The sequence below is a fragment of the Esox lucius genome, chromosome 14, assembly GCF_011004845.1.
Source record: "Esox lucius isolate fEsoLuc1 chromosome 14, fEsoLuc1.pri, whole genome shotgun sequence".
Classification (NCBI taxonomy): Eukaryota; Metazoa; Chordata; class Actinopteri; order Esociformes; family Esocidae; genus Esox; species Esox lucius.
In genome coordinates, this window is record NC_047582.1 from 26,498,150 (window position 1) to 26,509,648 (window position 11,499).

Below are 11,499 nucleotides of genomic sequence, written 5' to 3' on the forward strand. Positions count from 1 at the left end.
ATACTCCCACGTTACTTCACCTAATGTAATATATCTTACGAATTTGGCAGTCAAAGATTTTCGTAAAACAGTTCACGTATTCATATAAGAACAGGTTGCCAGACTTGTTCATTTGCTCATAGACATTTTCTAGAATCAACATTTTCTTAAGCTTTCCATCCAGCAAGTGGCGCTGTTGTCGTATAAATATGTGACTCAGAATAAAACGGTCAATATTTGTTTCAGACTAAGCTGTGGGCTTAGTCTGTTTTATAGGAAGCGCTAGGACCAGTTCCAGAAAGCTAACATAATTAATTAATAATATTTTAATTAATTATCGATATCGATCGATATTTTAAATCTGAAATGTTTCCATAGTAAAACTTATTAAATGTTGCATACCAAATGATGTAGCCTATATTCATTAAAGTTATTTAGCTGTCTTTTACAATGCCTTGGTCCATTTACATTCCAGACATTCAAAAGTAATCAGGGAAACCGAGCAACTTCGGCCAAAAGTTCATACCGTCACATTAGCTTGCGCATTATAAATGACTAATTATAACCTAAAGACTCTACCAAAGATCGACGTCAGGAAAGCGCATGCATTGTGATACTACTTCTTCTAGACAATTTTATAAAGCAACAATCTGATCAGTAAAAGTGGGGAAGTTATACATAAGGAAATTAAACCTGAAAACCAAATGTATTTTAATAGGAATAATAGTTTGTGCATTTCATCTTAGTCTGTGTTATGGGTGGCAAAAAGATTCTCATATACGCCTCCGGAGTGTAGCCCTCTACACCTACTGATGGATTAGAGTTCATTCAATTAGTAGCCTATACAATTAGTCTACATTACTGTTAGCTGTAGCACCAATGTCTGTTGAGCATCTGTTTGTAATAAAGAGCTCATGTTATTCAGCACATGAAATATTATTTTGCTTTGATGAGAGTCGGCGGTTGGATTCTTTCTCCCATTCTAGTTTACTGTTTTATTACGTGTATTTTCTTTTCGCATCCCATCGCCCCTGCTGATCGGTTTTCTCCACTAAATTACATACCCTCCCACTCCGCTTCTTCGACACGAGGACGGTCCAACCCCTTTCTCACTACAAACACACCCATTGATTTAACCGAGGGAAGACCTGACTTACCAAAGCGCCCGGTATGCAGTATCCACATAGAACTGCTGTATGATCAGACGCAAGTCTGAAGTCACTCCCCGAGCGCAAGCTGTTGTATTTATTCCTTCAACTAGGACGGAACGACGAGTTCTAAACTGGAGGTTGCTGAACAAGACCGCCGAACGATTCGAGTCCATTTACATTTTAAAGAGATATAACTAGTATCCAGATCCTCCCCAAATAACCTTATTCCTTATTGAGGAGACCAAGACGTGCATACTCCCAAGCACAAGTGGCTTGCTAGAACCATCATCGTGGCTACTCTCCCAGCAGTGGCATGTTCGAGGGATAAAGCGGACAAAATTGAACTCCTACTTCCACCCAAAGAGGTATGTATTGCACAAATTTACACATTTAAGATTTTTTTTTTTATGTTGTTGCATTTTTGTTGCTGACAGACTCAGTGCCTAGATCGAGCTCAGCTACCTCAAGAGCACTGAGAGGATCATCACTAATACGTAATATTTCGGAAACGCATAAATAATAAACATAGTTTGAGTACAGCTTCGTAATTTTTACGCATCATCGCGTCCTGCAATTTGTCTAGGAGATGTCACATTTTAACAATGTAGAGGGCAATATTTTGAGGGAGCATTTTTTTTTTTTTTTACATTTGCCATTCATGGTTGTTTTCTAGTCTGCAGACTATTTTTCAGCCCAACATCAATGAGAGAAGCAAGATAATATTGTAATCGTATAATATTTCATTTTTACTGCATGAACAGGTTTTAGTTTTTCATTTAAATATTTTACAATATTTGTTTGCTAATCTTCAAGCCCATCTACACAATACACCCAATAGCAAATAGTAAACAGAAGAAAACATTACATATCTTGCGAATTTCTTCCTTTTTAAATGTAGCACTTACATTTTTAGGATGCCGTTAATAATGTTGTCTTCTCAATGATTACAGACTATTTTAAATGGTCTATCCGTGTTTGCTTCACAGCTGTTCTATATGTAACTGGATTAACTGTCGGCATCAGGTGCGATATAGATGTAACATAGTTGCTGATCTGTCGTTAATGTTCCTAATTCGGTTTAATTCAGCAAGAAACACAATTTTAGTCCCGTGTACCATTGGCATAGGCACAGTTTAAGCAGAGACCCTGACAGCCGGTCAAGGACCGCGCGCCTAGTATCGGTTACATTACAATTAGGATTGATTGAATTTGAATGTGCACTCGCAGACGAGCAGATGGCGGGTATTTACACTGACATGTTATGTTGACGTCTTACGATAGGGTTACGTTTTTTTCCTGCAGAGATTGGACAGTTACAGCTTATACATTGCTGTTTACTTTTGAAAGGGTTCCCCACCCTTTCTCTGTTTCCCGTGTCCGCTTTGAACACCTGGCAATGATTACACATTCCAGCCAGCCCCAGACATCAGACCCAGATCCGCGTGTGTGCCATGACATCATCCAGCACAGCAGCTCGCGACCTGTTGTCTGACCCTGTCATATCAGCGTCTTTGGAGGACATGGCATAATTTTCTGCTCCCAGCTCAGGCAGCAACCGTGCCGATCATATCTTGACACTTGCCTCGGGAATCAAAATGGGTTTTTATTTTTTAAGTTTTATTGCCACGTGCATAAATCCAGTGAAATGCTTAGTCGCAAGTTCTTTCCTAACAGAGCCTTATTCAATATCACAATATTGAAATATATATATATTTTTAAATGTCCATACTGTGTTCATATATGTAAAAAATACAAAAGAAAATAAGCTAGGGGGCATGCTCAGTAGGTAGGAATAAGGAGAAATAGACTAATATTGCTACTAATAATAATAATAATAATCAATAATCAGTAGAAAAGCAGCTGCTGTTAGTGCTTGAGAGTTGTGTGACAGTTTCAGTGTAGGTGTGTGTAAGTAGAGACCCTTGAGTCACATTATTGCTCAATGTGGATGGATGGTGTGTGGGGAGCAGCCCCATCGCCTAAGCTTCTAAAAGTCTTAGCAGTTGGAATGGAGCGCTGTCCAGGGGGCTGCTCGTCTGAGACATGATGTACCCCTAATGGCCGCCTGGCTGCAGCAAACGAGACTGGGACGCTGCGTCCCAAATGGCACCTCATCCCCCAGTGCACTGCTTTTGTCCTAATGCTGTATTGAATAGTGTGATTCACTCCCCGTCCTTAGGAAGGTTTAGAGATGACTCATACACTAACAGTGCTTGGCACAGCTTCCATTTATTTATATATAAAATAGAGACTTTGAACTGTAGGCTTTATCCCTCGCTTTGAATATCTTATCGTGTTTCTCTATACTGTCTCCATACGTATGAGTTCTCTAATGCATTTGAGTTTTTACTTCATAATCACTGTCCCTGGCCGTGCATTGCATGGAATTATACAGTATTCTAAATTCAGTTTGGCTTTTGTCATGTTTTTCCAGGATTCAATGAAAATGTCCGTCTGCGTCCACGAGAACCGCAAGTCGCGTGCCAGCACCGGCTCCATGAACATCTATCTGTTCCACAAGTCGTCATACGCCGACAGCGTCCTCATGCACCTGAACACGCTGCGTCAGCAACGTCTTTTTACCGACGTCCTCCTCCATGCTGGAAGCCGCTCCTTTCCCTGCCACCGCGCTGTGCTAGCTGCGTGCAGCCGCTACTTCGAGGTAAGGGCACTTCGTACCAAGACATGACATGTTTGTATACCATGCTAACACCAGCGGGGCTAATTGAGGACTAGCTAGCGAGCTAACTATTTCTGTTGTCTTACAGGCAATGTTCTCTGGAGGCCTGAGGGAGAGCCTGGCCAATGAGGTTGACTTCAGGGATTCCATCCACCCAGAGGTCCTGGAGCTGTTGTTAGACTATGCGTACTCCTCCCGTGTGGTCATCAATGAGGAGAATGCCGAATCCCTCCTGGAGGCCGGGGACATGCTGGAGTTCCAGGACATCCGCGATGCCTGCGCCGAGTTCCTGGAGAGGAACCTGCACCCCTCCAACTGCCTGGGCATGCTGCTCCTGTCCGACGCCCACCAGTGCACCAAACTGTCTGAGCTCTCCTGGGGTATGTGCCTTGGCAACTTCCCTGCTATCTGCAAGACGGAGGAATTCCTGCAGCTTCCCAAAGACATGGCGGTGCAGCTGTTGTCCCATGAGGAGCTGGAGACGGAGGACGAGAGGCTGGTTTACGAGGCCGCCCTCAACTGGGTCAACTACGACCTGGAGAGGAGGCACTGCCACCTGCCGGAGCTGCTGCAGACCGTCCGCCTGGCCCTCCTTCCCGCCATCTTCCTCATGGAGAACGTGTCCACAGAGGAGCTCATCAACGCCCAGCTGAAGAGCAAGGAGCTGGTGGACGAGGCGATCCGCTGCAAGCTGAAGATACTTCAGAACGACGGTGTGGTGAACAGCCCCTGCGCCCGGCCCAGGAAGACCAGCCACGCCCTGTTCCTCCTGGGAGGTCAGACCTTCATGTGTGACAAGCTGTACCTGGTGGACCAGAAGGCCAAGGAGATAATCCCCAAAGCAGACATCCCTAGCCCCAGGAAGGAGTTCAGCGCTTGCGCCATTGGCTGTAAGGTCTATGTGACCGGTGGGAGGGGCTCCGAGAACGGCGTGTCCAAAGACGTGTGGGTCTACGACACCGTGCACGAGGAGTGGTCCAAGGCGGCACCCATGCTTATCGCCCGCTTCGGCCACGGCTCGGCTGAGCTGAAGCACTGCCTCTATGTGGTCGGAGGGCACACCGCGGGTACAGGCTGCCTCCCTGCCTCGCCCTCCGTCTCCCTGAAACAGGTGGAGCAGTTTGACCCGGCAGCCAACAAGTGGACCATGGTGGCGCCGTTAAGGGAGGGCGTGAGCAATGCGGCGGTGGTTAGCGTCAAGCTCAAACTCTTTGCCTTCGGCGGCACGAGCGTCACCCACGACAAACTACCCAAGGTGCAGTGCTACGACCCGCAGGAGAACCGCTGGACGGTGCCCGCCTCGTGCCCCCAGCCCTGGCGATACACAGCAGCGGCCGTCCTCGGCAACCAGATCTTTGTGATGGGAGGCGACACTGAGTTTTCGGCGTGCTCAGCCTACAAGTTCAGCAGTGACACGTACCAGTGGACTAAAGTGGGCGACGTGACGGCCAAGCGGATGAGCTGCCAGGCCGTGGCGTCAGGGAACAAACTGTACGTGGTGGGGGGCTACTTCGGCACACAGCGCTGTAAGACCCTGGACTGTTACGACCCGACCCTGGACGCTTGGAACAGCATCACTACCGTGCCCTACTCCCTCATCCCCACAGCCTTCGTCAGCACTTGGAAACATCTCCCCGCCTGAGCCGCACAGCATTCTGGGATAGCCCCACACCTCCTTCCCGACACCAGTCCCATGAGGTATGGTGATGAGTCTCTCTCCTCTCTATTGTTGTCTCTATGTTTCTGTGAATCACGGAGTGAAAGAGATGGAATGCATAATGTATTATTGACACTCTAGAGAGCCTTAGAGTTTTCAAGTATTCACAGCCAAACTGACGATTTCTTCCTGTCCTTTTTTCTTATGAACACCAAGTCCTGTATCTATTTAAGCTGTGTTTTGGAGCTCTCACATACTCGGAGAAAATGACTTAAATTCCCTTAATTCGTATCTCATAGTTTAAAGACAGACAATTTCATTCAGCCAGTGGATAAGATCCTATTCTTCGTCTGTCACCCCAGTGTCCTTTTTACCAGGACACAGATCCTGATCGAATCAAGCCCAAATTGACTATTGACAGAGTAATTAGATCATTGTGCGATTTCAGCCAGCGCTGACCTGCGTGCTTCGAATACTAACCAAGCGGCGGCCAATATTTGACTTCTCAGTCAGTTTCCCTGTCTTGGCGTATGATGGTTGTCAGCCTCAAAAGGCAGTTTCTGTGGTTTTCTGATTGTCTGGCTATACTGTACTGGAGTTGTGTGAGCGGGCAGAGCGTTTTTCTTGACGTAAATGGCAGGTACAGTATCAGTGCCTGTTCTGTAATATCTGCTGTATATCTCCAGTCTACTCCCTGACATACACAGAGCTCTTCCTGATTAGCTCTGTAGGCCGTCGCTCAATTGATTCAACAGCGGACCGGGATTCGTTATGTCTGGCAGCTAGGAAGCAGCCGGAAAGAGACGTGGGAAGATCTCAGTGTAGTCCTCGTGGTCCTCTGTGCTCTCTTTCTCAGAAAAGAGAGAGGGGAGAGGACAGGACGAGCATGTGATTAAAGGGTAGACTAAGGTGGAATAAGCAGTACAGCCCTCGGTGAATCAGTACTGTGAGTGTGTTGAGTGGTTCTGTCTCTTGATACCGATAGAAGAGAAACAAAGATACACAGAGGAATAACATGCATCCCTATGGTACGGGGTGAAATGTCTAGGTTAAGTGAGGTCTGAGACCACACGGTTGCTGTGAGAGAATAAAAGCAGGGGATAATTGGAACAGAATAGAATACTTTTATTGTCCCTGTGGGGGAAATTTGTCTGAGGGGAGTGACGTGGGGGGAGGCCAATTAGACAAGCTATTTGCCAGAGTACGAAGGCAGGCTACAGCATCCTGGTGATGCTAATCCACTCTCAATCGCCTCCTTTTGATGGGTTTATGGTACATTGCTAGATGGGAGGTGGGAGGGGAGAGAGATTGAGGGAGGCAGGAAGAAATAGAAGGGAGTAATGGACGTATGGTGAAGAGAGTTAGACGGAGAATGCAGTGGTGCTGCCAGTGGCAGAGGGAGGCAGACGGCCGTTCCTCAGGTCCAGTCTGGGGTTACTAAGATGGGGAGAAGACAGGGGTGGCGGCATGGAGCTGAAAGGAAGGCTTTTTAAGGAAACACATCCGTGCAGACAAGCGTGTGCCTGGCCAGGAAGTGAGTGTTTACTGCTGGGCTGAGCAGCCTCTATCACGCTCCTTTTGCCTCATGCGCTTTATCTCTTTGTGTCTGTCTATGTGTCTGTCTGTGTGTGTGTTTGTGTGTCTGTCTGTCTGTCTGTCTGTGTGTGTACAGCCTCAGCACTGTCTCTGTCTCAGTGATGATAAGCAGACAGTCGAATGTGGAGCTCAGACCCTGCTCACTGTGAACACTGAAGACCCTGGTGTCATAATCCCACTCTCTCTCACACACGCACACATACACACACCATCACATATAAACAGATGCAGGCACACACACACGCGCGCGATTGACTAACCTTGTTGTTTTGCAGACCTTGGTGAAATGGCTGTGTGCCCTCAGATCATAAGCCTAAGAGAAGGGAAGGAGGGAGTGAGAGAATGACAGACATGAAAAGAGAGACAGAGAGAGAGAGAGAGAGAGAGAGAGAGAGAGAGAGAGAGGGAAGAAGGGAAAAAAGGAAGGAAGGAAGGAGAAAGACACAGATAATACTGATCACCATTCACCAAAATGAGAGCGAGGAAAAGGATGAAAAACAGATCTCCTCTCCTGCTCCTCCTGTTTGTCTCCTCTCTTCTTGCTCCCCCTGTTTGTCTGCTTTCACACTATTCTTGTTGCTCAACACTTCCTCATTGGACTCTTACCCATCTCTTCCTATCCCTACCTCCAATATTTTCTTTCTCCCTCTCTCTCTCTCTCTCCTCTACCTACCTTCTTTCTCCCTCTGTCTTCGCTTCCATTCCTTCTCTCTTTCTTCTCTCTTGCTTCCCTGCTCTCCCCTCCTGCGTTTCCCTCTCTCTCCCTTTGTTAGGTCAGTTTCTTTCTGCTGGCTGGTACTGGTTGAAGCCCTCCTAGGATTTCGGTGTCAAGTGAATCCATTCTTTTATTAAGAGATCTACTTTAGCCTCTCACGGTTGCCAATAGTGATACAATCCAATGTGTAATCATTTCATTTAGTTACTCTCAAGGCTGGTAAGCACTGCATATACTGCAGAGTGTAGAATATCCTGAAATTAGGATTCCTTTATCATTCTGCTTTCTCATTCCACTCAAGCATAGAAGAAGATGCATGTTTGCTTGTTATTACCCATACTTTGCTATGCTCTGGCCTGCAGGCAGATTTCCTGACGGAGAAGCTAATATAATGAGAGCTTTTCTGTAAGCGTCAATGAGAATGAGCTGTTCTGGGAGGAAGAGAGGGTTGGCTGCTCACTTTGGATGTTCTAGTTTGAACATTTTACAATTGTGTGTGTGCGTGCGTGTGCGTGCATGCATGCTCTTACGTCTGTGTGTGTTTGTCCTTTAGCAACCACAGCCAGTTGTAAGATCGACTTCCCCTCTCGGCCCACAAGGGAAGTCAGTGAGAAGATATAGGGGAGGAGGATATGTCTTGAAAGTCGATATTTGACTTTGTGTTACTCATGGGTTTTCCCTAGGCTACAAACCATCAGGATAGAAAAAACTGAAGTAAGAGAACATTCCCAAATTAGTCCACTCCATTATCCTAACACTTGATATTTCTGACACATGTCTAAAACCTGATCAAACCCAGGCCAGGCTGGATCTGTTTAGTTTTTACTGAGGAGAGGAAGACCAGGAATATAAGAGGAGTGAGGAAGTGTCTGGATTCTATCTGAGGGATTTTTACATCCCTGATATTTAGCAACAACGGTTATATTGTCTATTTTAATGGTTTTTGTGGACTTAAAAGGGAAAGATATTTTCCAGGACGGGGTATTCAAATCCTGGGGTATTCAACTCTGGACCTCAAATTCAGTTCCACTCCATTTTCTTCATTGCAATCCCCTAATCAGGGACTTATTTTGATCAGGGACACCAGGTGGGTGCTATTAATGATGTTAATGATGATGGAACAGAAAACCAGCAGGTTCCAGAACGTGTAGTTGAATACTTCTGGCTTGAACACTGTTTGCTTGCATGCTTTCGTTCACAGTCCTTCTTTGGCTAACATATACTTTTTCCTGTATCCTCAGATTTCCCTGTTTTGCATCATCCACTGGATTCCAACTGTGAAGCTAGAAGCTCTTTAACTTCCTCTCTGTGCAATAAAAAAAAAAAAATAAACAAACTGAACGAATGTGTGGCTCAGAAAACGCGTCCTTAACGTCCTGATGCTACTGTGAGTGTGTTTAAGGAAGTGTCAGTGCCCCGAAGAGGACCGCGTACAGAATGATGTCATGATGTGACCTTGCTTCTGAGGGAGAGGTTTGGACGTGGTTCGTGCGAACCTACCCAACCACTGCTTGTGCTTTATGATCCAACATGTCCCTTGTCCCAGTGTACTATTGCTTCTCTGCCTTCCATAAAAGACCCATCAACATATCAGTCACACACTCAAAGTCAGAGAACCTGTATTTTTTTCACCGTTCAATTATCACGATGTATACTACAGACTGTGTTGTTGCTCTTCTCATTCTGATAATTCCGTGATGAATAAAATAAATAGAAAACACTCTCTGCACAGGGACTTCAATATTGTAGCATGAAGGAAGGCCTGTTTGGACATAGGAGTCGTCAAGGGATGGGGAAACTGGGAGTCCTGGATCGGCATGTAACCAGAGAACTTTTCAGCTTGATTATAGCCAGCTGATCCACAAACTGACGGAGGAACCCGAACAAAAAGATCCCACCTCCTCCTGTTTTCTGTTCTGTTGTTTTCTCTACTCCCTCCTCATGTATTTAAGACTCTTCTTGTTCTAGTTGTTCTGCTCTCCCCAAAGGAAAGGAGAGAGAGAGCAACTCCCCTTTGATTCCAATCCCCATCACCTAGTCATTTGGGGTTTCAAACTTTGTAATGGGTTCCTCTTTAGTGCGAGACCTGGCTTTAGCTGTGTGGAGGGGACTTGAATTGCCAGCACCAGCTGAGCCTGAGAGGGGGTTGGGGTTGTGTGCAGTGGGGTCATGTCCTGAAATGTCCCATGGAAGGTTACCACACCCTTTCCCCTGGTCTCAGAGGCAATGTTCCGATGTTGTCCCAGTCAGAAGTGTTGTTCTGCTGGAGTGTGGATATATTTTCCACTGTGATTCTGAACTGTTCGGAGCATGTATTTCAGACAGGGGGACCTAATACCATTGGCATGATTAACTGCTCTGGTCAAGAGCATCTTGTCACCTTGCTAAAGCCAAACTGAAATATAATATGTCTGTTTCTGGTCTTGCTGCAATGTTTCATGTTTCAGGTCTTCATTTGTAAGAAGATTACTTTATATTGTTTGTAAAAAATTGTAATCCTATTTATTTTTTCTCTGCCTGCATTCATGCATTTGTAAGTGAATGAATGTTCATTGTTTAAAGTATATAATGCATGGTCCAATTTAAAGATGCAGTTTTTTTATTTCATTCAGGCTTTTTTTTTGCATTTTCTTCCTAAGTGGAACCTGTTCCTTTTAAAGGGGGGTATGAACCCTTTCCAACCATGTGGTCAGTGAGGTTTACATGTCAGAGGTGAGTGGTTAGGGGTCAGAGTAAGCAAGGACATGTTAAGGATCAACTCTGCTCACATTACCCAGAATGCAAGTGACCAGGTCAAGGTGTCAACACTGCCTGGCTTAGAGAATGTGTTTATTTCAGAAGTGGCTGGGGTAACACCATACATTTCTATGTTGACGGGTGAGAGGCATTTCTGCTTAATTTGATGTAATTGAACTGACACACGCTGGTCAACAGCTCTAACACCAAATAAACGTGTTGCCGTGTCAATAGAGAAACAGTGGGAGTTAAAAACGACAACAACAGGCAGCACTGTAAATGACAAATAGGAACAGGCTGTGAGAATTTGCATGTGTTGTGAGCTGGTGGCAGAGGCCTGCAGTAACTGTCGGGTACATCAGCCCAGTGAAACCCATTCTGTGACCCCGATGCAGCTAGCTGGGCCTTGTAGTTCCGTGAGGAATGTGACTGGGCAGCTGTCACTGGAACAGCCGGGGACTGACCGGGTCACATGTTCTTTGGACTCATCCCAGTCAGGCATCTCTCTCCAGGTTCCCTTGAGTCTCCGGTCACTAAGTTCCACTCTAGAATATTCAATATTCTGACTCTCATGTGTTTGTATTTAAGCCATTTATCAATGTCAACCGAAGGCCTGCATACGCTCAAGTCAGTGACCTGCCCTTTTAGTGCAGTTTGAAAGAGAAGATGGGGAGGGTTTGGATGGTGTCCTGTATGCATGGTGTTTAAGAAGGGCAGGCAAAAAACATCAGGGCTTTTGCTGATTGCCACTGATCTAGGAATACAGAGAGTTCCAAAGAACTAGAGGAGAATGTCTGAAATAGATCCAAAACTTAGGTCCTGTTGCTGTTGATGGATCTCTGTCTTTTCTGTCCTGGTCACAATGCATTAACATACAGTTCAGCATCAATGAGATCATTATAAAGGTTGACATGAAAAAAATATCATAGATTTACTCAGAATGTGTATCAATCATCAGGTATCAATCGTCACCTCCTCGCCTTAA

General features: G+C 45.6%; 1 protein-coding gene across 3 annotated transcripts; it reads left to right on the forward strand.

Moving 5' to 3' along the window:
* Nucleotides 1–847: 847 nt before the first annotated feature.
* Nucleotides 848–9,092, forward strand: enc1 (ectodermal-neural cortex 1). 3 transcript variants are annotated; one of them, XM_010878297.3, is made up of 4 exons: nt 848–1,495; nt 3,565–3,792; nt 3,899–5,508; nt 9,020–9,092. In XM_010878297.3, exons 2-3 carry the CDS (start codon nt 3,571–3,573, stop codon nt 5,450–5,452), a joined length of 1,776 nt encoding a protein of 591 aa, XP_010876599.1. In that variant the 5' UTR covers nt 848–1,495; nt 3,565–3,570; the 3' UTR covers nt 5,453–5,508; nt 9,020–9,092. The 3 variants fall into 3 exon arrangements, with proteins under 3 accessions (XP_010876599.1, XP_010876601.1, XP_010876602.1); XM_010878299.3 differs by lacking the exon at nt 848–1,495 and adding an exon at nt 2,133–2,153; XM_010878300.3 differs by lacking the exon at nt 848–1,495 and adding an exon at nt 2,667–2,729.
* Nucleotides 9,093–11,499: the final 2,407 nt, after the last annotated feature.